This window comes from Dama dama, chromosome 5, assembly GCF_033118175.1.
Source record: "Dama dama isolate Ldn47 chromosome 5, ASM3311817v1, whole genome shotgun sequence".
Lineage (NCBI taxonomy): Eukaryota > Metazoa > Chordata > Mammalia > Artiodactyla > Cervidae > Dama > Dama dama.
Genome location: NC_083685.1, coordinates 11,946,759 through 11,973,312, shown reverse-complemented (window position 1 = coordinate 11,973,312; position 26,554 = coordinate 11,946,759). Strand labels below are relative to the sequence as shown.

At 54.2% G+C, this 26,554-nt stretch overlaps 1 protein-coding gene across 1 annotated transcript in view; it reads left to right on the top strand.

Moving 5' to 3' along the window:
• DTX1 (deltex E3 ubiquitin ligase 1) overlaps positions 1 to 26,554 on the top strand; it is a 38,973-nt gene that overhangs the window by 700 nt on the left and 11,719 nt on the right. Inside the window, exons 2-3 of the mRNA XM_061141848.1 lie at positions 2 to 1,027; positions 18,316 to 18,994. Coding sequence (XP_060997831.1) covers positions 769 to 1,027; positions 18,316 to 18,994 — 938 coding nt within the window. The 5' untranslated portion in view covers positions 2 to 768. The remainder of the gene's footprint in view (position 1; positions 1,028 to 18,315; positions 18,995 to 26,554) is intronic.

The following is a 26,554-nucleotide window of genomic DNA, read 5'->3' as shown; positions in this document are numbered from 1 at the left end:
GGTGGCGAGCGCGAGTGGGGTGGGGCGTGCCCACGGGCCCCCGCCCCCCTCGTCCCCCAGCCCAGCTCGGGAGCCGCAGCCCGGATCGGAGCCGGGAGTAACCACCGCACCCCTCCCCCGTGCGTTCTTCGAGCCACCGGGGCCTTCCAGGACGCCGTGGACCTGGGTGGGGGGGTGGACAACGGGGACAGGGACGCCCCCTCCAGCGGGAGCCGTCGTGGGGCGGGGGGGGGGGGGGCGGACCTGAGACAAGGCCAGCAGCCCCCCTGGAGCCGGGCGCAGGGTCTGCGAGCGCAGAGTGCCGGCAGGGCGCTGCGGAGAAGGCAGGCTGGGGCCCGGCCTCCTCCGGGGGTGACAGGCCCTGCCGCGGCCAGTAGGAACGGGGGGACCAGCAGGAAAGAGCCCGGACCTAGAGCAGAGGCGGCTGCCTCACCCCCTCGTCCGGGCCTGGAGGGAGCCCAGGGGTTGAGAGCGCCGTTTCCCCCTCCTAAGAAAGACACTTGCCGGAACACACCTAACCGGAGACAGCTCCGAGGGGAAGGGATCTTGGAGCCTGGAACACTCCCCCCCACCCCCAGCCCCCAACACTCCGGTAGCTGGGGCCTGCGGGCCTGAGAGGGGCCGGGAGGACGTAAAGGAGGCCGGACAGTCCTTGCTGCCCTCCCTGGGGTGAGAGGAAGCTCCCCTCCACCCCTGCCGCCAGCTCCCAGGCCCGGGAGGAGCTGGGTAGGGAAGAAGGGGGTCCTGGCCCCTCCGGCGGCAGCGGCTATGTCACGGCCAGGCCAGGGAGTGATGATGCCGGTGAACGGGCTGGGCTTCCCACCGCAGAACGTGGCCCGGGTGGTGGTGTGGGAGTGGCTGAATGAACACAGCCGCTGGCGGCCCTACACGGCCACCGTGTGCCACCACATTGAGAACGTGCTCAAGGAGGATGCCCGGGGCTCCGTGGTCCTGGGACAAGTGGACGCCCAGCTGGTGCCCTACATCATTGACCTTCAGTCCATGCACCAGTTTCGCCAGGACACAGGTGAGTGGACTCACGGCCCTCCCCTCCCCACCACTGCCACCATCACCATCGTGGCAGGATGCTGAAATGCCCCCAGCCTCCCTGAGGAGGGAACCCAGAACTGCAGAAGGCCCACCTGCTGCTCCAACCCCCTCTCCCTAAACGGGTCAGTCTAGCCTAGTCCAGTTGAAGACCTGGCTTCCCATCCAGCCTCTTATGTAGGGCTGCGGATGAGTTATATCGCTTCTGTGAGCCTCAGGTTCCCCCTCTGCAAAATGGATGGGCCAGTGTCTCTCACAGCTGTGTGAGGGTTAAATAAAACTGTGCTCACTGAGCACAGAGCCTAGAAGATCATTAGCGTTCAATCATCAGAGTGAAAGGGCTTTTCGTGCACTTCCTCAACTGATAGTTTTTCAACCACTACGGTCAGTCTTACCATGTTCATGGTAGTCCTGGTAGTAGTAGCTGTCCCATTTTACAGATGAAGAAACTGAGTCTCACAGAAGCTGAGCGATTTAAACTCAGAGCTGAGATCTAAGCCCAGACAATGGGTTTCCAGAGCTGAAACTCTTAACCAGAATCTCATATTGGCTCTGAGAGCTGGTGTTGCTGGGAAGATGTAGTGGTGGTTGCAACGATGGGGGCAGTTGAGGGGGGTTGGTGGTGTTAATGGTGGAAGGGTGGTAATGATGGAGGAAATAGTGTTGGTGGTGATGTCACTGGTTGTAGTGATTGTGAAACTGGTGGTGGTGGTGATGGTTGTGTTGGTGGTGGTCTTGGAGTGGTGTGATGGGGTGGTCATGGTCGAGAGAATGAGGCTGATGGCAGTCTTGGTGTTGTGTGATAGGTGATGATGGTGATAAAAACGAGGATGTGATTAAAAACAGCATTTGTTTGCCATCACTGTGGAGACCTGCCTGAGTCATTGTTGCCTGGTGGTCTGTATGAAAAGCTTGGTGGGCAGTGATGGATGGCAAGGTCCTGCCTCTTAGAAGCTGCCAAGAATCCTTGACATGATCACCCTCAGGAATCCAGTGATGGAGGTTTGAGGGAGCTACAATGACTTCCTAGAAGATAGAACTGCATGTAACAGCCTTAGGGATAATAGAACACATTCCATCTCTCTAGAGCTATACTGTCCAATATGGTAGCCACTAAGCCCTTGTGGCTATTGAAATTTATGTTAATTAAAGTTAAATCAAATTTAAAATTTAGTTCTTTGCTCCCACTAGCCACATCCACATGCTCAGTGGCCACAGGTGTCTCGTGGCGACTATACTAGACAGCATAGGTTCAGAACACTGCCACCATCGAAGAGAGTTCAAGTGGCTAGCTCCACTCTAGAACATCACTTGGTGCCTACTGGGTGGTCCCCACATGTGGAAGCAGGTGAATTCATGACAAATGGTTTGTTGTGACTTTTCCATACATCTGTGTCCCCAAATCTGGGAATTGGCAGCGGTCACTGGTGGTACCATTTGTTCATTCATGCCATCATCGACTTACCGACCTCCTGTGTGTCAGACCGCCACGCTGAGCGCTAGAATACTGTAAGGGGCAAGACCGCCAGGGTCAGGAAAATCCAATGGTTAGGACTCAGAGCTTTCACTGCCATGTCCTGGATTCAATTCTTGCAAGCTGTGTGGCACAACCAGAAAGAAATACAGCCGGGGTCCAGAGCAGAGGTCTATTTGTGGAGGGCCTATGCAGGAGACCCCTGTCTAGTTGGCAAGCACTGGAACACATTAACCACACAGATAATCAGTTGCAGGTCTCAAAACATGGAATAAACTTGGTTGAGTAGTGGTCACAGAAGGCTCATCTGAGGAAGTCAGGTTTGACTAGAAATCTAAAGAATGTTTGAGAGAAACAGCTTCCCAACAGAGGGAACAGCTAGTGCAAAGGCCCTGTGGCAGGAAGGAGCAGAGTACGTTCAAATCCATTGCGTTTGGAGTGCAGTGGATGAAGGGAGGTGGTATGAGATAAGGTTGGACTGGGGGAGAATGAATACATGTGTATGTGTGGCTAAGTCCCTTTGCTGAAACCATCACAGAGTTGTTAATTGGCTATATCCCAATACAAAATAAAAACCTTTAAAAAAAAAAAAAAGATGAAGTTCGAGCAGGGGCTGGACATACAGCCCTGGAAAGCCATGAAAGGGGCTCTGAATTTTATCCTGAGGGTAGAAGAAGTCACTGTCGAGCTCTTGTGCCAATCCTTCCAGAGAGGCAGAGTCCCTGATGAAGAATTGCTGGGCATCCCCTGCCCCATTCACTCTGGCTTATTCCGGAACCATCTCTGGTGGAGGGCAGGGATCTGACAAAGCATTCTACAGGTTCAGAGCTAGTGCTGGGCATGCGGAGACTTTTCCAGGGCCTGACAGGTAGTCCTCAGAAGCAGGAAGCCCCATTTGAGGCCGCCAAGTTGGCCAGCTTGTCTGTGATCCCCACACCTCTGTTCTGGGCTCCTTTTCCCTTCCCACACCCTCACTTGGGCTCCCAACTCCCCAAACTCCCTCCATTCCCCCTTTCAGGGGCTCCTTACTCTTAATGGCATTCCTTTTATCAGTCAGCCTTGCTGGATCCCCCAGAAGTTCAGCGTCAGTCATGTTCCCACTGCCCCCTCCAGGAGCTGCTCACTCCACACCTGCCCCCTATTTGCCAGAAAAGAGAAAAAGAAAAAACCCACTCAGCCCTCCACAGGCTCCTGGGAGCCTGCCAAGACCCCCCAGCGAGGGAGGAAAGCCTGGAAACCTCTGGGGCCAGCAGGAGACCTAGGATGCCCGGATAACTGCTAGAGGGAGAGGCAAGATGTCTCCCACCAGGAGTGTTATAATGTGCTCACCCACTTCTCCCAAGATCAATACAAAATCAAGGGAGGACATCTGGTCCTCACCCTTCATGATTCAGGGAAGAGCCTGGAGCAGCCATTGTCACCTCCCCAGACCTCAGTTTCCACATCCATGAGATGCCCGAGTATCGTTTTGCCAGCATGGTGGTTAAGTTGGTGGAGAGAATCACACACCTTATTTTATCCCACAGACCTTAACTAACTGATTACCCACCATGTATCCAGCATGTATTGAACACTACAGATACCTGAGAGATGAGGAGGAGATCCTAAATCTTGAAGATTGTGGCACACACACACACACAAAACAATATAAAGTTGTGTTATAAACCCAAAGCTCGCATGTATGTATTGAAATGAATACAGCCTCTCTTTAGATTTTTCTCTTTTTAATTTCTATTTTTATTTATTTACTTGGCTGCTCTGGGTCTTCGTTGTGGCACATGGCATCTTTGATCTTCATTGTTGAGTCATGCGGGGTCTTTTCTTTATGGCATGTGGGATCTAGTTCCCTGATCAGGAATCGAGCCCAGGCCTTCTGCATTGGGAACGCAGAGACTTAGCCGCTAAACCACCAGGGAAGTCCCCTAGATTTTCTAATTGTAAGATTCTTGACAAATTCATTGCAGCATAACTTTAAGTTTTTGTGGGAAGTAGCAACATGCCCCAGTGACCCTGACATTGGCACCATAGACTCTCTGATAAGGCCAGATAGAAATAGGTTAGCCTCTGTGGATCGTAACTGCCGCTGTAGCCTGACTCTGCCGCTCTAGTTTGAAAGCAGCCAGACAGTATGCAAATGAATGAATGGGTCTGTGCCTTAGTAAAACTAGTTGCAGCCACTGAAATTTGAATTTCATATCATTTTCACGGGTCATGACATATTCTTCTCCTTTCTCTCCCCCCTCTGGCCCCCATCCACCAACCATTTGAAAATTTAAGAACCGCTCAGCTCATAAGCTGTGAGAAAGCAGGCAGCCGGTGGACTGGACCAGCGGGCTGCAGTTCACCTACTCCTAATATATTCTTAGCCTGCCCATGGAGTAGGACATTGCAGATGCCATGGCATGCTCAGTGTGGCCTGTATGAAATACTCGCTTCCTGGCGTGTGCCGAGGTGTACGTGTGTGTGCACACACACAGCACTGCCCCGCCTGTACATCATTGACACCCAAGTGCCCTGTCTCTAAGCCTGTCGTGCTGCCAGTGGAAAGAAAGCCCAGGTGTCAGGCTTGGACCACAGGGGAAGGGCCAGCCCTGGTCCCATGGGGGCTGCTGTTTGTTCAGCCGGTGCCCCGTCACCTCTCCCCTGCTGGGCTGTTTTCATCACTCGCCACAGGGGGTGAGTTTCCCTTTGAAGCCCCGAAGATCTGGAACCCACGTGGCAGGGATGCCAAGACCCTGGCGTTCCTTCCACAGGCACATCTGCTGCGCTGTGGGTGATAATGGACCAGTGTGGCACTGGTCCCCCATAGCTTTCCCAGTCTTCCTTTGTCTTGAGCCAACCAAACCAGAATTTCACAAATGGGAAAACCAAGGCGGAGGGGTTGGCCCAGGTGGGCAGAGCAGCTGGTGGCGGAGCTGGGTCCAGGAGCCAGAGGGATTCTCGAAGGAAGGTGTTGGCTCCCACCAGCAGTAGGAGAAAGATGTGGGAACCCCTCCTGTCCCCCATGAGAGGTCACCTGCTGAGAGCCACTTACTTCCCTGCTGCTGTGGAGGCAGGCGGCCACCACTGAAGGCTTCACCCAGACCCTGGATCCTTCTCTTGGTCCTCTCATGGGACAGAGATCTGAGCTAACCACTCCCCAGGCCATTTCCAGATTTCTCTCTGAGCTCACGTGGCTGGGAGTAGGGGCAGGGGGAGTGATGAACTGACGGGTGACACCCATTCTCTTCTCCCTCTGCTGCTGGGGGCACTCCTGGCCGCCTTCTGCCCATTCTGTAGATGGGACAGCTGAGGCTGGGGGAGGCCAGCCTGGGGACCATCCACAACTGCTGTCCCCACAGCTCAGAGCACGGCTGTGCCTGGCACTCCCAAGCTGTCAGGCTGGAGTGACAGGTGGCGCCTGGTTTCAGCATCTCCCAAGCCAACCTCAATCCCTTCTCTGGGTAGCTGGTGCTCCACTCAGCCCGGGAGCCCTGATGGAACATCCCGTCTGAACAATGAGGCTGTCAGAGACCGGGTGGGGCCGCCCAGAGAAAGGAGCAGCCGTCACCAGGGAAAGCACCGCCAGAATTTAGACCCCTAGGCAAATTGTCTTATCGATGAAGCGAGAGAGGCCCAGAGAGGGTGTGTGACTTGTGTAACACAGTTGATCACTCCTCTGGAACCAGGTCTCTCACACAGGTTTCAAGGATGGAGACTAAGGTTACATCCAACAAGCTGGCTGAGAGTCACCTCCCCGCCTCCCTGAGTGCTCTGCTGGGGCTTGTTGCCTGATTCTGTACCAAAGTAGAAACAGCCTTGTGCAACCCCAGAGGCCTCCGGGGCCCAGCTCCCTGGTTACAGAACCTCTTGGGACCTTCTCCCAGGCAACCTGAAGGGCCCCCAGGGGGCTGGGCCTGACACCAGGGGCAGGAAGGATGATATGTGTTTGGACTGGGAGGGGGTCTGTCCGCTGGTGGCTGCAGCTCCAGCTGATTCATCCAAGGGTGTCTCCCACCACCACCTGTTGCACTGCCTGCATCTCCACCCTGACAGATCCATCCTTTTGCCTCCGGCTGCTTGTCTGGCTCCTGCAGTCTCCTCTGGTACCATACATTCATCATCACTTTTATTTGATAATCACTGGTGCCTACTCAGTACCAGGCTCTGGGCTGGTTCCTTGGAACTCAGAAAGATGGACAAGACCCCTGCCAAATGGGTTTCAGAGTCTAGTCAAGGCAAAGGCAGGTACATATCATGGGAATGGCAGCCGAACTCTCGGATTCAGATATAGATCTGGACTCCAGCTTGGCCCTTTGCTGGTTGTGTGACCATGGGCTAGCCCCTTAACTTCTCTGAGCCTCAGATACCTATTCTGCAAAATGGGAATAAGAATAGTCCCTACCTGAGAGGATTATTATCATGAGGATTGAATGAGATAATGTAGGTAAAAGCACAGAGAATATTACTTTGCACATAGTACTCATGTTCAAGTAGGAAAAAGATTTAAATACCTCATAGGAGAGGTACAGGTTGCCCGACCAGATGATATGGACAGTGTGTGCCAGGGGCCTCTGAGAGGGAGGACTTCCTGGAGGAGAAGTTCTCCAAGAGTCTGTATGGTTTGAGGAACACTTTTGGCTGGAGGCAGCCCAGGCCTGAGTGGAAGACGGAGGCAATGACATAAGCCAGGAGAGGTAGGGAGGGTAAGGGAGGCCTCTTGAGTCCCACCAGGCATGACTGGGCCTCCAGCTGTCATCCTTTAGCAGCCAGGCCCCAGGGGACCCAGAGCCACATTGCAAGACCAGCCTCATTAATCACAGGCCCTCAGAGGCCAGAGGTGAAGCCCGCTGGGCAGGGGCTGATGCGGGCCCTTCCCAACAGTCCGGCTGGGCTCCCTCCTCCCAGCCAGCAGGCATTAGCCCTCTTTATACATAGCCAAGGTGAGGTTCAGAGGGTGGAGAGCCACCTGCCCAAGCTAGGAAGACGTGGATCAGAGATTCAGATCCGGTGGCCTGCAGCACCCACCCTGTGCCAGGCCTGATTGCCCCAGCACCTTGGACAGCGCCACCCATGGCTGGACCACTCCTGTGGGAAGTCGGGGTGAGAGATGCTGGGTCACGTCCTCCTTGTAGCATCTTCTCTCCCCTCTCATGTACCCTGCCCCTGCTGCTCCCCTCTCCGTCCTTTCCTGCTCTCTCCCAACCTCCCCCCACCCCACATCCTCATCAGTCCAAGGGAGCTGTAGAGTCTGACCTAGAGATGAGGGAGATGGTGGAAGCTGTGATGGGGAAGTGTGGGGGCTGGAATAGGAGAGGTGATAGGGAAGGTGATGAGAGCCATGGGGACGGGGAGGGGACAGGGAGGTGATGGGGCTATGATTGGAGCTATTAAGGGTAGGGTGGGGGGGTGTGATAAAGGGGACTGTGATGGGAAGGGTCATAGCAGCAGTCATGGAGGGAGAGCAATAGGAGTGCTGGGCGGACTGTGATGAAGAGTGGTGAAGAAGGTGATAAGGAGTGAAGGGGGAGGCATAAGGGTTCTAAAGAGGGGGTGATGGAAGACGTGACAGGAGGATAATGAGGGGGGGCTAGGATGGGGAGGTGATGACCGGTCACACAGGAGCAGCCCATTCAGGCTGTGAGCAATGGGATCCTTAGGTCCTTCCCCAGGGTATGGAGGGTGCCTGGGGCCTTCCCAGGCTCCGAGCCGCACCCCCCCCCAATATCTGTGTCTCCCTGGGCCTCCCTCTTACTCCTACATCACACCCAGTGGTAGCCACTCCAGGACAACCTCCAGGTCCCAAGACAGCCATCACCCCCCGACCAATGAACCCACTCAGGCTCCCAGTCAATGCAGGTACCCTACCAACCCCCAGCTACCCTTGACTGATACCAGCTGAGAGCATGGGGCCCCCAATCTGGAAGTGGCTACCTCGGGGAGCCTTGTTGGTGAGGTCCAGGCTCTAAATTTCCTTCTTCGCAGCTCTCTGGTAATTGTGGGGATGGGGTAAGGATGGGAAGGGGTGCTGACTTGTGACTTTGAGTAAACCACACTATCTGCATGAGTCTTGGTTTCCTCCTCTGTAATATGGGCCCAACAACAGTCCCCATCTCATAAGAGTTTGATCAGTATTAGTTTGTTCATTCAGCAGAAACTTAATGAGCACCTACTATGGGCCAGACACTGTCCTAGGCACTAAGGAGGCAGCAGTGAGCAGGACACATACAAATCGCTGCCCTCAGAGCCCTTCTATTTTGGTAGGAGTGATGGGCCTAGTACAGGAGGCTAGACACTGAGGAGGTCGGGATGTGGGGGTGTCCTTGATTTGGGGGCCCCAGGAGCAGCCAGGCTGGAGGCTGAGTCTCCCCTGGGTCCTGTGTAGCTGCATCCTGGCTGTGCCACTCTAGCCAAGTGCCTCTCTCTGGGCTCCTCCCGTTATCCCTCTGGAGTTGCTCCAGGCTGCCGCTTCCACCTGCCCGGACGGTAGTGGCAGGCGGGTGATGGGCTATGGGAGGGAGTCTGGCACCAGGCCCTAGAGCTGAATGCCCTGAAATGCAGAACAAAGGAAGAGGCAATCAAAGGAGGCGGCGCTGGCAGCCAGGACAGTCCTGCCAGCAGCTTCAGCGTAGCCACCTCTTCTGCTGATGACAAACTGAGCCCCACCGTCACAGAGCCTTTGTCACCTCTCCCGCCGACTGCAAGTGGAGCACACCAGGGGACGCATGGGGTTCACCTGAAATGGCACCGATATGGAGCCCTCCCCAGGTTCCTCTCTTCTAGAAGGGGAACAAAGGTTCATTTATGCCAAGGTGTTAGTCACCTGGGACCATGAAAATACGAGTCAAGGAGCCAGGGGTCAAGATCTACCTCTATGTTGTAGGTGATTTGGACCAAGTCCCTTTCTCTTTCTGGGGCCCAATTTCCCCATCTAGAAAAGAGGCTGAGAATTCGGATGCTTCCAGGTCTGGGGCAGCCAACAGAAGTGTGTGCAGTGGCTGGGAAGGCAACGGTGTTTAACTGTTGTTCTCTACTGCCTGGTACACAGTAGGTGCTCAATAAGTACTTGAAAACATGAACAGGGTGACTGTGACTCAGCTTCTGCTAACCGTTGCCAAGAAAGCCAATCTTTGTCACTGCCTCTTTGGATATTTGGGGATTTTTTTGAAATCCAGACTTGAGTGAATCCACCTCATTTTTTTTTTTTTTAATGTTTATTTATTTGGCTGTGCTGGGTCTTGGTTGTGGCACATGGGATCTTTTAGCTGCGGCATTTGAACTCCCAGCCACAGCAGGTAGGATCCAGTTCCCCGATCAGGGATCAAACCCGGGCCCCTGCATTGGGAGAGCGGAGTCTTGGCCACTGGACCTCCAGGGAAGTCCCCATCCCAATTTTTAAATGCCTGGTCATTATACTTAGAAGATGTAAATAGTGTGGTGAGCAAACAAAGTCACATCACCCTCCACTTTGCAATCTCCAGCCTAGTCATCTGTAGTACTCAGGTGGCTTAACTTGTGTGTATTTGCTCATTCGTTCACTCATTCATTCATTCATTTAGCTAGCATTTTCCCAGTGCCCACCTCCCTGTGCTCCTGGCTATGGAAGGATGTTAGGGTGGCTGAAAGTCCCCCAACCTTTGAGAGGCTTCTGGGCTGGAGAGAACAGACACCTCAACATTTAGAGCTTGTGCTCTGTGCTTTAAGGGCAGTTCTGCAGGTGAGTCCCAAGGAGGTAGTGATTCTCCCTGAGGATGGCAGAGATTTTAAGAGGACGCTGGTTGAGCTGAACCCTGACAAGTATGCAGGAACCCAGAGAGGGACATGGAGTGGTGTGGGTGGAAGGACATTCCAGACAGAGGTAACAGCACGGGCAAATACACAGAGGCAGAGCTGGGTAAGTTGTGTTCAGGGAATAACTAGGAGTTTGGTGCTGTTACGGTGTGAGGCTGTGTAGACAGCTGGGCTTCGAAGATGAGCTAATGCACTTAGACTGATTCATTCTGAAGGGCACTAGGGAGCTACTGATGGGTGTAGATCAGGAGTAATGTGGTCAGACTTGAGTTTGTGAAAGATCCTCTGGCCGCCTTGGGCAAGAGTATGCCTTACAGGATGTGAAGGGTGCAGATTGGGACACAGGACAGAGGCTGCTGCAGTCAGCTAGGTAAGCAGTCATGGTGGCTTGGATCAGGGTGGTGGCGATGGAAGTGAGGAGAAGTTCAAATCTGGCCGGGTTGAATCCCAGTTTAATAGCTTACATGTGTGATTTGGGGTAAATCACTTCACCTCTCTGGCATTTGTGCAAGGCAATGATAATAGTGGTACCTGTTCTGTAGAGTGTTATGTGGATTAAACATTAACATGTAAAACACTTAGCATAGTACCTGGCACATAGTAGGTCTTCTGTGAGTGTTTACAGTCAGGATGAGGAGGAAGATGTCAATTTCACAGATGAGAAAGTAGAGGCGTGGAAGGGACAGGGCAGTGGCCCCACAGCACTGAGCGCTCCAGGAGACAGATGACTCTCTGCTTCTTCTCTTTCCTACCCCATCATTTCCCTCTCTCAGCTGCTGCTGCTGTGCCGGGGGGTCCTGAACCTGAGTGTCTTAGAAGCCATGTGACCGGGAAGCCACACACACAGCTCATAAAGTGGGCACAGCCAGCTTGCAGCTGCCGGCAGCCTCCGGAGGGAGGGCTTTTTGAAACCAATTTAAGGGTGGTAGCCTCTCCAAATGCGCCACAGCTCTTCAGCCTCCTCCAGGCAGGGCTGGAGACCCCCTCCCTTCCCCTGCCACAGAGCTTAGGGAGACTGGGCCAGCTTCAAACGTGCAGAAACCGCTAATGGGCCGCGGCTCAGTTGACGAGTCCCCTGGGAGAGTTTGGAGGGAAACAGAACACGGCGGGAATATTGATCACAGGGAGGGAGGGGGAGTCGCCCCGGGTCCACAGACTGCAGTTCAAATCCCAGCTTAGCCACCATCCCCGGGTGGACCTCCAAATCTTCCCAAGGAGCCTCAGTTTCCCCACCTGCCAAATGGGGCTAACTACGGTGCACAAAACCTCTCAGGCTCTTTCAAGGGCTGATCGGGACGCATCAGCTCTTAGCACAATAGCTGGCGTTCAATAAACCAGGATGGCTCTCGCTGTCGATGTCAGGGAGTTGGCCAGCCACTCAAATAATCAGTCGAGGCATCAGGGAGGTGGCTGCTACTCCAGAAGGCCGTATAACAGCTTGGGTCTGAACGTCAGCTGTGTCCCTTACTTGCTGTGTAAACCTCCATGCCTCAGTCCCCTCCCCTGGAACACGGGCTGGTAAGAATAGGGCAGTGAAGGGGACAGCTGGCGTCGAGCAACCCGGGGTGGGTTCCTACTGGATCACTTCCTTGCAGATGACCTCAGGGGTTCCTAAGCCTCTCTGTGCCTCTGTTTCCTCACCTCTAAAATGGGATGGTGAATTTCCTGGTGGTCCAGTGGTTAGGACTTGCGACTTTCATTAGCCCGGGTTCAATCCCTGGTCAGGGAGCTAAGATCCTGCAAGCTGTGGGGCTCGGCCAAAACAAACTTTTTTTGTAAATAAATAAAATTAACTGGGATGGTAATATCCCGACCTCATAGGGCCATTGTGAGGATTAAATGAGTTTGAGTTATGAGCCTGGCCACAAAAGTGTGTTCTCCGAGTATGAATGTTACTATGGTGACTTCTGGGTTGGTGGAGGATTCAGTGAACTATCTCATCAGGCCCAGCATCCACTGGGTGTTGAACTCATGCTTAACCCGCTGCCCCCCACCCCCCGCTCTGTCACAGACCTCAGTCGGCAGTGGGACTCCCCCCCACCACCTGACAGGATGTCCCATGACTGCCTCCCACAGGCCCCCTCTTCCCGTCAGGGTCTGGGTGCCCCTAAACTGAGGTCACTTCCCTCCGGGAAGCCACCCCCAGAGGGAGGGGCTCATTGCTGGGCCTTGGGACTGGCCCAGCCCTGGGTAGAACCCTTTGGAGGCTAAAGGGACAGACAGGAGGGCTTAGAACCTCCCCCCAGCCCCACCCCACTCTCTACAGAGTCAGCTTTTTCTTAAAGCCAAAATCTGGGGGCTGAGACACCCACACACCCCACCTTCAGGCAGGGGGGTCAGATCAGGACCACGTTCTCCAGGCAGAAGCCTCTCACAATGGCGAAACAACGGAGCACAAACAGGTAGTGAGTTCCCATCGCTGGAGCTGTCCTAAACTGGACTCTCAGTTGGCTGAGTTAAGCCAGCCTTAGAACCAGTCTAACCTGGCTTTTTCTTTACTCCATGAATAAGGCGTCATTCCCCAAGTCTCCCAAGATTTCACTTCTCTGGGATCTCAGTTGTGTTCTGTAAAACAGGAACAATTCTAGTTCTTCCCTGGAAGGAACCATATGGGGATAAAATGAGTTAGTGCAAGGAAGGTGTTGAACTCATCCTCTGGCACACAGTGGGGACTCAGTCAACATTAGCTTTATTGTTACGGCCGTAGCTGCTGGCTACCCCCACTGCCTCCCCTCTCTGCTCCTCCCTGTCTCTTGGCCTGGCTTTCTGGTTCTCCCTGACTGTCCATGACTGCCTCTGCCTCTGGGCTTCAGGATTTTGTTTCTTTATGTCTCTTTGCCCCCGACTCTGCTGTGTCTACCTTTGCACGTCCCATTTTGATCTCGGCCCTCAGTGCACGAATGTTTCTCCCAGCTTCTCTCTCCTTCCCTCTCTTGCTTCCTCCTGTGTTTCCATCTCTCTTTGGTTGTCTCTGTCCCAGGCACGAACTGGTCACTGGCTGCAGTGACCGCAGCCGCCCCCACACCCCGTCTCCGGGGGCCCAGCTCCTGCAATCCTCCAGCTGACATTTGGCCAAAGCCCCTTTCCTCTCAGTTCAGCTGGAACAAGATTGGAATTTTTCAACCAAACATTCCTGAGAAACGAAGGAGGGGGTGTGGGGGGACGGGGAACAAAAGCAGACACAGAAACCGGCCCAGAAATAGTACGTGCTTGACACAGGTTCCTCACCACTGTGGGGACACAGACCCTGGTGACCAGCACAGCTGGGTGCCCGGGAGGCTAGAGAAGGGGGAGTGGACCCAGCAGAGCTGGTGGGTGTTAGATAGATCAGCCGTGCATCCAGCCCACTAGTCTGAGGCCCTTCCCGTCTCCCAGGCTGAAGAACCTCCAGCCTCTCATCTTAGACCCATTGTTCTGGCCAAAAATCTAGGCCAAGGCCACTGGGGAGGAGAAAGGGTGTTTCCGCAGTTGCTCCCTTGCACATCTCAAGATCGTGGCCCAGGCAGGACCCCAGGGAACCAGCTGGCACCCCGCTGCCCCTCGGCCTGGTCCAAGGCCAGTGGGAGCTGGGGAGATAGATGGACGGGCAGGCAGCACTGGGCGCTGCGGGGTGCGGGGCCAGGCGGGGTGAACGGCAGCTGCCCTAATTACTCCAGCTCGCCAGGTTCCGATCTCGTTTGAAAAGGACTCCAGGGACGCAGCCTTTAATAACTACCAGTAAACAGGCAGGAAAATCGATACCTGGTAAATAGAGCCCTGGAGAGAGGGATGCCTGGGCTGGCTGGTCCTGACCTGGCTGGGAGAAGCTCCCGGAGTCCTTTGTTGCAGAGCTGGCCAACGCCGACCTTTGGAACCCTGTCCCCGCCTTTCCCGGGACCCCATGTGCACTTTAGCTCCTGCCCTCCACGTCTGCACTCTCTCTCCATCAAGACCAGCCCCTCCCCTTTCCCACTCCCTCTGAGCCCTGACCTGTGCCAAGTAGGTTGCTTGTTTCAGTTGCAGATGTGTCCTTGGACATGCCTTGTGCCTAGTGCTGGGAACAAAAACATAGATGTGACCAAATTCTTGCCCTCCTGAAAGTCATCAACCAGTGAGAGAGATTAAGAACAAGAACAAAAACAAATAGCTTATTGACAGTGCAAGGACAGACACACAATAAAAAGCAGCATGTGCTAGCTGTAACAGTAGAATGGAAAAGCACTTCCTGGAGGAGGTGGGCATGTAGAGGGTTTTGTTGGGTGAATAGGAGTTTACCAAGCGACTGAGGGGTGGGAAAGGGTGAATGTGGTAATGTAAATAATAATAACGGCATCTTAGCTAACATTCATCAAGGACTTACTGTAGCCAAGCTCTCTGCCAAGCACCTATAGTATGCATTATCTTACTTTGTCCAACAGTAATTCCTTGGTGGGGGTAGGTATTAATACCCCCATTTGACAGATGAGGACACTGAGGCTAAATGTGGAGCCGGAATTTGCACATGGCTTGTGAGACGTCTGAGTCGTTTCTCTCAACCACTTCACTCCACATCTTCTGCCCCTAATCCCGCCCTACCCAGCTCAAGACCTGGCACACAGAGGTGCTTAAATATGGCAAGTTCCCACCCCTTCCCTTCCCTTCCCATCCAGGGGTTACACCTTCCGAGTAACACAGCGCCTTAACCCTTACTGGGAGCCCCATCAGACATGAGGGTCATCTGTCATGAACTCTCATTTTGCAGATGGGGAAACTGAGGCTCTGAGAGAGGAAGACCAGGCCTCAGGAGCAGAGCCAGAGCAGGATCCTGGATTTTCCCTCTAACTAATCCCCTCACAGGCCTGCCCATTGTCAAGGAAAAAAAAATCAATTTTCGCACACTCAATTAAAATGATAAAGCAGACAGGAGAAAGAGGAGGCCCAGGGGGGGAATTGTCATGTAATTGACTGGATGTTATAGGAGCCTCGGAACCCCATGCCCACCATGCCCCCCTCATTTGCCTTGACTTCCCCAGCTCTCTGGGCACTTGGCAATGGCCATGGGTCATCCATAGCCCTTGGGATGCAAGCAGAGGAGAGAACAGAGAAGCCTTTTCAGCCCTGGGTAGGGACCCACTGAAGGTCGGGCATAGTCTGAGCCAGAAGAGAGAAGCCGGAGCAAGGCATGGGGAGGAAGGGGTCCTCGGGATGGGCCATGATGGGCCCTCATCCATCTGGCTGCAGATTCCAGGGCCAGGCGCCCTGGGGTTGTGCCAGTTAACAGTAGAAACACCCTCAAGATAGAGAGGACCCACTGCGTGCCAGGCACTGCGTGAGGCAGGGAGTAAAGCAGGCAGGATCCCTCACCTCGGGGGTGAGACAGAGAGTAAAGCACGTCTGTAGATCAATGTATCACGCAGGTAGCCCTGAGTGCCAGGAAGAGACACTGAGAAAGGGAAAAGGATGGCAGTGGGAGGGCAATGGAAGGGTGGTCTTTCCAAAGAGGGGATGTTCCAACAGAGACCTAAAAGAAAGGCGGGAGGAAACTGTAAGAATGTGTGGAAGTCGCAAGGTCATATTCCAGGTGGAGGGGACAGTATATGCAAAGGCCCTGAGACTGGACATTGATTTGGGTCATTGAGGAGCAGCACACCGGGAAGTGAGTGAGGGGGCACTCTGTAGACCCACGGGGCCTTGCAGGAGCTTTATAGACCATGCCGTGCTTTGTAGATCATGGCCAGGACTTTGACTTTGACTCCAAGTAAGCAGGGAACCGTGGGAAAGTTTTGAGCCAAAGAAGATGTGATCTGACTTGAATGAGATGCCTCTGGCTGTGGTGTAGGGAACAGACCCTACAGAAGGCAAGGACAGAAGTGGAGAACAGTCATGAGCCTACTGCCATGGTCCAGACAGAAGGGACATAGTGACTTAGACCAGATAGATTTGTTGTGCTGGGGAGAGGGGGAAGTGGTCAGGTGTGGGATGTATTTGAAGACAGAGATGACAGGATTTTACTAATCCAGTTGGGTTGGATTTGGGGTGTGACATGAGAAGTCAGGGGTGGGTCCAAGGATTGGGGGTTTGGGGCTTGAGCAGCTTGAAAGATGAAGTTGCTTAACTGCAACAAGGAAGATTTCAGGAGGAACGGGTTTGGGGTTAGGGATAGGAAGATCACAGCTGTGCTATGGCCGAGCTGAGTTTGAGAAACCTGTTGAACCTGTATGGGAAGCTGCTGAGGGAGCTGCTGGAGACACAAGTCTGGCTTTCAGGAGAGAAGATATTGGAATCATCAGAGTACAGACAGTATTTGTCTTGATGGATTCTTTTAAGACCATCTGCTTGCGCCCATCTTAGAGATGAGAAAACTGAGGTTCAGAGTGATTGCATCACCTGACCACAGACACAGAGCTGGAAAGTTAGGCAGTTGGGATTTGAAATGAGGTCTGCCTGCCTCCCAGCCCTGGGGCCCCACTCAGACCTTGTGCTCTGTGGCTATTCTCACTGAATCCTCCCAGCAGGCTGGTTTGAGAGGGGAGGGGTGGCTTATGGATTAATATCACCTTCATTTTCAAGATGAGGCCCCCGAGACTTAGTGAGACTGAAGGGATTTGTCCACAATTGAGGAGCAGTCAAGGGTGCAGCCTTCCTGCCAGTGGGTCACGTGAACCATGCAAAAGAATCTCTCCCCGCTGGCCGCTAGGCACAGAGCAGGCTAAAGGCACTGGGAAGTCCTGCAGCCTGGACGGTCATCGCTGCTTAACCCAGTATCCACGGAACCTTGCTCTCAGAAGCATCTAGAACTGGGAAACATGGAGCAAAGGTTGGGAGCCAAACTTCAGGGCCTCTTTTTTTTAAATGGGGGCGCGAATACCCACCTGGCTGAGGTTATTATATGGTTATATTCATTTTAAATGACCGCTCAGCGCGGAGCTCTCTGCAGGGCAGACAGGTAGTGTGTTTGTTGAAAGAAGGGACAAATAAACAGATGTATGGAAAAAAAGGAATAAATAAGTGGATGAAGGAATGGATCAATGCGAGGATAGCAAAAGGCATGACTGAATAAATAACTGAATCCCGAATGAATCAATGTCTGAACTAAATGAATTCATTCATATATTCTATCTATCTAGTGAGCACCTACTGTGAGCTGGCACTGGGGATATGGCAGTGAACAAAACAAAGTCTTTGCGCCTTGTGGCAATGACATTCTAGCGGGAAGAGACAAACAGAAAACAAGATAGATGTGTAAAATATAAAGTATACCAGATGGAGAAAACCCGAGCAGGGAAGGAGAGGGGAAAGAAGGTATGTAGAGGGGAAAGATGGTGTGTAGAGGTGGTGCACATTTTTACATAAGATGGTGGTAAGTGAAGAAATGACTGAAATCATGGATAACGTTGACGGGGGAGAATAAATGCAGGTATGAATGGCAGCAGGCATGGGTGATTGGGCTAATGAAAGAATTATTGAACGAATGAACTGAGGAATACATGAATGTGTGAACCAAGACATGAATAAAGGAATGAAAGAATGTATAAATGAATTTGTGCTTGAAGTAATCAACGAATGGATGGACTGATGACTGAATGAGTGGACGGATGAAGGAAAAAAGGGCCACTGGTGTCTGCACGGCGGTGGCCTCTGTTATCCCTGCCCTCACCCCAGGCATTGACTCTGTTTCCCAGCTCCCCCCTGGTCTAAACAGATCCCACACCGGCGTCGCCCTTCTTCCCCGCCCCCTCTCCCACCCCCCAGCCTGTGATGGCCACTGTTTCGGTGCCTGTGTCGACCCTTGAAAGGTGGGGCCGCTTGCCTCCCTTCCTCCCCTTCCTGACTGGCATCCCCATGCTGTCTTGACACCCCACTTGCTTGCCTTCCGCCCCCACCCTGCGCTCCGCTGGCCCCAACCCATATTGCGCTGACCTTCAAGCTCGCCCCTGGGGTGGTCTCCCGCCCCTCTGGCCTGCCCTGACCACCCCCGACCCCGACCTCGACCCCGCCCCGGCCCGGCCAGGCCTCGGAGGTTCACCGCCCGCGGGTCCTGACTCCCGCCCCGCTTGTGAGCACAGGCACCATGCGGCCAGTGCGGCGCAACTTCTACGACCCGTCGTCGGCGCCAGGCAAGGGCATCGTGTGGGAATGGGAGAACGACGGCGGCGCGTGGACGGCCTACGACATGGACATCTGCATCACCATCCAGAACGCCTACGAGAAGCAGCACCCGTGGCTCGACCTCTCGTCGCTCGGCTTCTGCTACCTCATCTACTTCAACAGCATGTCGCAGATGAACCGCCAGACGCGCCGGCGGCGCCGCCTGCGCCGCCGCCTGGACCTCGCCTACCCGCTCACCGTCGGCTCCATCCCCAAGTCGCAGTCGTGGCCTGTGGGCGCCAGCTCGGGCCAGCCCTGCTCGTGCCAGCAGTGCCTGCTGGTCAACAGCACGCGCGCCGCTTCCAACGCCATCCTGGCCTCGCAGCGCCGCAAGGCGCCCCCCGCGCCCCCGCCGCCCCAGCCGCCTCCGGGAGCACCAGCGGGCACGCTCGCCGTGCGCCCCAGCGCCACCTTCGCCGGCGCCGCGCTCTGGGCCGCGCCCGCCGCCGGCCCCGCCGAGCCCGCGCAGCCCCCTGGTGCGCCCCCGCGGAGCCCGAGCGCCCCCGGCGGCGCGCCCACCCCGGGGCAGAACAACCTCAACCGGCCCGGGCCCCAGCGCGCCACCAGCGTGAGCGCACGCGCCTCCATCCCGCCGGGGTAAGCCGGGCCCTGGGCGCAGGGGTGGCAGCCCACTAGGGCTAGGAACAAAGAATTACAGTCATTATAAAAATCATAAGTAATACCTAGCGTCTATTAAGTGTTCACTTTGTGCCAAGAGTTAACTAAGCACCTTAACGCTCGTTTATCTCCAGGACTGAGGACCCTATGAGGGAGGGAGCGTCATCAGCCCCAATTTACAGATAACGAACAATTTGCAGCACGGGGAGTGTTAGTAACACATCCCGGATCGTGCAATTCACAAGTGATGGAGCCATAGCCCCAGAGACACTGGTGTGTGTGCGCGCGCGCGCCTGCTCAGTCGCTCACTCATGTCCGACTCTTTGCGACCCCATGGACTGCAGCCCGCCAAGCTCCTCTGTCCATGGGATTTTCCGGCCAAGAATACTGGAGTGGGTTGCCATTTCCTCTTCCAGGGGATCTTCCGGTCCCAGGAATCAAACCTGCATCTCCTGCACTGGCAGGAGGGTTCTTTACCACTGAGCCACCTGGGAAGCCACAATGGTGTATAGTCCATGTCTGCTATTTACTAAATTCTTTTTCTGCACCATCTCATTTATTACCCGCCCGCCCCCCCCGCGCCCCAATTCTATCATGTCCCTATTACAGATGGAGAGACAGAGGCTGAGAGAGGTATGATACTTTCTGAGGGCCACCCGGGTGGAGGGCAGGGATTGAAATTCGGACCTGTAGGATTCCTGGAGTCTGTGCGGTGTTGTCTTTGAAGTTGTAAAGGGTTTCCATACCCTGCCCCAGGCCATACCCATCTCATGTGGAGGCTCAAGCAAGCCAATATTGTCCAAATATCTGTGGCCCTAAAGGCCACACCTGAAATATCACCATTACATGGGGCTAATACTATGGTTTTCAAGTCAGGCTTTAGGGACCCCTGGGACAACATGGCCTAGTGGCAGGAGGGGGGCTGGCCAAGAAACCAGCCTCTGCTTTCATTTTAAGAGATTAGCCCTTTCTGAACTTTCTTTTGCGAACTGGTTTTCACAGCAGGATTTCACTGAGGAAGGGAACCTGGATCATACCAACTTTGGAAATGCCTGGGTTAAGGCACCCATGCCCCAGGATATGGACCTAGTGAGCATGTCAGCTTCCCAGGAGTCCAGATTCACTTGATCTCAGCAGAGGACCCGACCCTGGAAGAGTTGGAATGAGGGAGGGGCAGAGACCTTGACCTTGAGATAGACCAGAAGGGAAAAGGGCAGGTGGGGTGTGGGCTGTGGTGCTCAAAACCAGGAATGGGCACCAAAAGTCAACTCTGCTCGCATCCCTCTGGCATGACCCAGGAGAGTGGTCATGCAAAGGTCAGATGTGGAGGCAACCTCTGAGATCAACATATCCAGGTCTTCCCTTTCACCAACAGAAACTGAGGCCTGGGGCCCTGAATTAGGCTGCCCTTCAAAATCTTTCTGGGCTTCCCGGTGGCTCAGACGGTGAAGAGTCTGCCTGAAATGCAAAGAGCCAGTTTCGATCCCTGGGTCGGGAAGATCCCCTGGAGAAGGGAATGGTTATCCACTCCAGTATTCTTGCCTGGAGAATCCCATGGACAGAGGAGCCTGGCGGGCTACATACAGTCAATGGGGTCGCAAAGTCAGACACAATTGAGCGATTAACACTTTCTTTCACTTTCTGAATCTCTCTGGCTTCCGAACTTTTGCGAATCTGGCTGCTTGGGTTCCAATCCCCTCTTGGCAGCCACTTCTGAGCTGTGAGATCTGGGGCAAGTCCCTCTCCTTCACTGAGCCTCAGTTTCATCATCTGTCAAGTGGGAGTTGTGTGCCTGATCATAGAGCTTATATTGAGATGGTCCTTCGGTGGCAGCCAGGACTACTAATGTTATCCCGGAGGAGGGTTGGTATAGCGGGCAGGGGAGCTATGATTTTCCACCAGAAGGACTACAGCAGCTGCCACCTGCCCGCCTAGCCCTCCCTTCCTCTCCCCCTTCCCCTCCAGATCATTCCTCTCCAGCATCCCAGTGCCCACAGGGAGGAGGCCAGAGGAGGTTTGGGAGAGCATTTTGGGGAAACATTGCAGAAGGGACTCACCCATCTGGGAATCACAGACGGGTATTCATGTGGCTCCTTGCAGATCACAACCTGGCTCTGGCCAGGCTGGAGGGCCCTAGGATGACAAGAGTAGAAAACAAGTTAGAGTAGATGTGGGAGGGGACAGAAGCAGAAAAGTCCCAGGTGCCTTTGCAGCAAGAATTCGAGAACCTTCTCTCCAGGGCTGTATCATTGAAACCCACTAGTGGATTATGAAGTCAGAAGGTTGTAACCAAAATTTTCTGAGAATGGGATGGAATAGAGCTGAATAGAATCAAATGAAGAGAACAGAAGAGAAAATATTGGCATGTGTCATACGCAGTAAGAATTGCTCCAGGAACCTTTTGCCTGATTTCTACATGCGTTTCATGGGTCGCCAGGTGAAACGAATTTCTCAGTCACTGATGAAATTTTTGAAAATGGCTGTTTCAGGGCAAGCTGGGGGTTGCTCAGTTTTTATTGCTCAGTATCAATTCTCTAAATATGTACTGTGGGTCATGTTCACAGAGCCTGATAAATGGGGTCCAAACTGCTGGACATACAGCCTGCAAATGAGTACATGAACACAGTTGCTGGAGAGACAGGGAAGCACTGGGGAGGTGATGGGACAGGGTGGGTGGTTGGGAGTAGTCAGGGCTGACCCTGCGGAGGAGGTGCATAGCCAAGGAACATCAGCTAAGAATACCCCTGACTCAGGGGCTTCCCCAGTGGTCCACTGGTTTGGACTGTGCCTTCCAATGCAGGGGACACAGGTATGATCCCTGGCAGGGGAACTAGGGTCCTGCATGTCTCAGGTTGTGACCAAACACATTTTTTAAAAATAGCCCTGGTTCAGAGTAGGGGGGTGGGCCCAGGACACGTGGAGTCTGCTGCTGAGGGAGGGCATGGGAGGAAGGAAGCATGGGGATGGCAGACCCTAGTTCCTCCAGAGTGAAGCTTCCCATTGCCCAGGCAACTGAGGTCTCAGTGCAGCCCATGAGGGGAAAGGGACAGTGTCTCTGAGGAACCAGCCCCCCCACCTTTGCCCTGGCCTCCTGAACACCCAGAGCCCTTCATGGCCCTTCCCACAGTCTCTCTGCTTCTGTGTTTAAGTCATTCGGTGTGCCTGGGCTGCCATAGCAAAGTGCCACAGACTGGGGAGGCCCAAACAACAGAAATGCATTGTCTCAGTTCTAGAGGCTGGAAGCCAGAGATCAAGGTGTTGGCAGGGTGGGTTTCCTGTGAGGCCTTGGCTTACAGACAGGTACCTTCCCCCTGTCTTCAGGGGGTACCTTCCCCCTGTCTTACAGACAGGTACCTTCCCCCTTCTTCACATCGTCTATCCTCTGTATCCCTGTGTCCAAATTTCCTCTTTATGAGAACACCAGGCTTATTGATTAGAGCCTGCTCCAATGACCTTGTTCATAACTTGATCACCTCTGCAAAGACCCTGTCTCTAAGTGTCTGTGAGTTTGGAGAGGGGTTAGGACTCCAGCGGGGACTTCCCTGGTGGCTCAGTGGTAAAGAATCCACCTGCCAATGCAGGAGATGCAGGTTCGATCCCCGGGTCAGGAAGATCCCCTGGAAGAGGAAATGGCAACCCACTCCAGTATTCTTGCCTGGGAGATCTCAGGGACAGAGGAACCTAGTGGGTTACAGTCCACGGGGTCACAAGAGTCAGACATGACTTAGCAACTGAATAACAAGAATAGGACTCCAATGTGTGAGTTTCGGGGCCAGACACAATTGAAGACACAGCAGTGTGTCTGGGACTCTCCTGTTACAGCTTTCTGAGTCTTAGCCTCTCTTTCAGTCTCTCTCTGTCTCTATGACTGTCTCTCCCTGTCTCTGTCTGTCTCTTGCTCCTTCTCTCCTACCTTTTTCTTTCCTTCTCAGCAGCTCTCTCCTTCTCTGTTCCCTTTTCTCCACCCTTCTCCCCTGCAGAGAGAGGTGCATAGCTTCTCCTCCCTGGCCTCAGTTTCCCCATCTGTTAAATGGAGCTAAAATCACCCCAGTCCACGTATGCTGGCTCATCAGAACTGATGGGTGTGCAGATGTATTTAAAATCACCACACATGATCGGTGCACAAAGGAGGGGTGAACTCAGACATCATTCTTTGTCATCCTTCTTACCTCCCGTCCCCAGCTCAGGACAGAGGTCCAGAGAGCGGCACTGACTTGTCTCCAGGTCACACAGCCAGCGGGACTACAGTGTCCCCCTGGCTGGGGTTTTTTTCCACTCCCCCATGTGATGAGGCGGGAAGCCAGCTGGCAGCTGATGCCTGGGGGACGGAGACACAGGGGTGGGGAAGATCCGCCCTGTCTCCTGAGAGGGCAGCGTCCAGCACTTTGGAACACAGCTGTGGGTCAGACTAAGAGTTTCCAGCCCACGTGGTGGAGGGGAGAGGGAGGGGGAACAGCTGCAGGCCTGTTTCCATTTACTGAGCGCTCACAATGTCCCAGGCTCTGTCTCACGGCTTTTACATGCATCGCCTCTCTTGCTGTGCACAGAAATGGTGGTAGGTCCTAATATCCCCACTTCTCAGATGAGGAAACTGAGGCTCTGAAAGCCTGGCACTTGCTCAAGGTCACACAATTAGGACTCTGATTCAAAAATCCCAGTCGGTCACAGTATCGGGGTGGCCCCCTGGCTGCCCACTCCAAGTTTCAGACCAGGGTCCCAAGGTGTTTGGAGGTCCAAGGGGTCGGGGGACCCGCAGCAGCTGAGTTTGGGGCCAACTTCCCTGTCTCCTCTCACTATGTGACCCCAGTGGAGCCCATTGCCCTCTCTGGGCCTCAGTTTTTGCACCCTGTGCAGTGGGGCTGGCAACAAAGGCCAACAGGGGGGCATATCTAACTGCCTGCATTTCAAATCCACCCCCTAGCAGTGGGAGAGCGGCCTACCCCGCCGCCGCGAGCACATCCCTATCAGACCAGTAAGATGCTGTCATTGAGATGCTGCTTGCGTTTTCAAACCTCTGGTTCTTAGCCTGAGAACTTCTTCCTGTTTACTGGCCACCCGTGATTGCTTCTTTTACCAATCACTTGTTTATTTCTTTTGCTTCTCCTTCTCTAGGGCTCTTTCCTGCTTTCTTATTGATCTGCAAGGCCTCCTTCTGCTGTAGCGTGGGGGATCTTTCCTTGTAGCTCATAGGCTTCTCTCTAGTTGCAGTGCATGGGCTCCAGAGCAAGAGGGCTTGGGCTCAGCAGTTGCCCCATGCAGGCTTGGCTGTCCCATGGCCTGTGGGATCTTAGTGCCCCAGCCAGAGATCGAACCTACATCCCCTGCATTGGAAGGTGATGTCTTAACCACTGGACCAACCAGGGAAGTCCCTCTTTTTACCTTCTCCATAGCCTATGCTGGTCTGTTTTTTAAATTAGTTAATCCTTCTATTAATATTGAGCAACTACCGTATGCCAAGGATGCTTTGGGGCCCTGGAGATCTAGCCATGAACAAAATAGACAATCCCTGCCCTCCTGAAGCTCACGTTTCTAGAGAGAGACAAACAATAAACAAAATAAATAAATACTAGTATGTGATAGAGAGTAGTAGTGACTACCAAGGAAAAATAAAGAGAGGAAGGGGTGTAGGGAGTAGTGGGAGGGATATAATTGGAAATGAAGAGGTCAGAAAAGGCCTCACTGAGAATATAATGTTTGAGCAAGGATTGAAGGAGGTTAAGAAGCAAGCTATGCAGAGAACTGCATTGGGGTGTGGGGGTGGGGAGAGCACTGTAGACAGGGGGAACAGCTTGCGCAAAGGCCCTGAGGCAGGAGCAGGGCGTGGTTTGTGCGAGGAGTCCAGTGTGGCTCCAGAGGCAACAGGGGGTGTGCGGTGGGGGAGGAGGTCAGAGATGAAATGGGGCCAGTCCTTTAGGGCCCTGAAGGCTGTGTCGAGGACTTTGGCTTTTCCTCTGCGGGAAATGGGAGCCAGCTGGTGTTGTGAGCTGGAGACAGGCTGGGATGACTTTGCTGTCGCAGGTTCACTCTGGACATGGAGGATAGGTGGGGGGTGGGGGGTGGGCTTTGATGTGGCTGGTGTGTTTGGGTGTTTTCCTTCTTCTTTTCATTTCCTGCAGTGATTTTACCTTTAGGTTTGAAAGCATTCACATTTTGTTTCTCCGGTTCTTTACTAGATATCACATTTTAATGCTTCAGAAAACAGCAGTCCCAAAGGCACCACGTGAAAAGTCTCTCCCACACCGTGTCCCCCCGTGGGGTCTCTGGGCTGCCCACTCTCCCCCTCTTTCTGGCCTTGCTGGAGGGCAGTGGCTGTAACCTTGCTTTTTTCCTCGAGGCTGCTGGGCTCCTCCTGCACCTCGCCCAAGGTCAAACCAAACACCCCCATCCCCCCCACCCTCCCACCCTGCCCCCCCAGACCTGAAGCACTTCCTGCCCTGCTCCCTGGGAGGCCAAACCACACACTCCTGTCAGCACACGGCTGCCCCAGTGGCTGCCCCAGGCCGTGGGAACCGCCAGCCCTCCCCTCCCCTCCCTTCCCCTGCCTGGGCTCCCCGCACCACCCCCCAACCACCAGAGCAAAGCAAGCAAAGCGGGCTAGAGACCAGGAGGGTGGGGGAGGTGACCTAGAGCCCCAGGCCTCTAGATAAACCTGGGCCCTAACTGACTACCACCCCTCAAAATATCGCTCCAGGGGATTTTGGTACTGTTGAAATCCTTAGGAGTGGACAGGGTCAGGGACGAGGGGACCCATTTGACAGAGGGGGAAACTGAGGCCCGTAGAAGGTCAGCGGCTTGTTCAGGCAGCCCGAGGGGTGCTCGAGCGAGCAAAGGGGAAGCGAGCCAGGCCACGGCAGCCGTTGATGGTCTGTGGCTTTGGCTGGCCCCATGGGGCACCTCCCTGGAGCTTGCTGTGATGTTCTCAGCCCTCTGGCTCTGTGGGGGGTGGGGGTGGGGGCTTGGTTGTCCCCGGACTGTGGGGGACAAGAGTTCAGGTACATAAGGAGTGGGCACTGAAGGGGGAGGCAGGTCACAGGAGCAGGTCCAGGGAGGTAGGTGCCAAGTGTTATTTAACTCCCTTCTCCCCACGATGTGGCGTTCCCACTCCTGCCCTGTCCTCACCCACCTGGACCCAAATAGCTGAGGCCTGAACCTCCAGGGGCTCCCCAAGGGGTCATGGCGTAAGCACCAGGTGTCCAGGGAGGGCCTGAGGCCCATCGGGGGACCTGAAACCACCATCAGAGACTGTGACGTGTCTGGAGCCTGCCGGAGAAATAGAGGGGAGGGAGAGGACAGGAAGGCCAGCCTAGGTAGGTGGATGGAAACTATAGGGAGTGTCAGCATGGTTTCCTGCATCCCTGGGGTCTTGAACCCCCATGTTGCCTGGGACGGAAAGGAGCAACCAGAGCAGGCAAATATACCCACTCGTGCAGCCCCCGATGCGCCCTCCTAGGCCTGAGCCAGCTCCAGGGTCCAGGTCAAAGGCTTTGCCCCACCTCTAGGCACAGAGGACTCAGAAGGCTGGCCCACCTCCAGATGGCC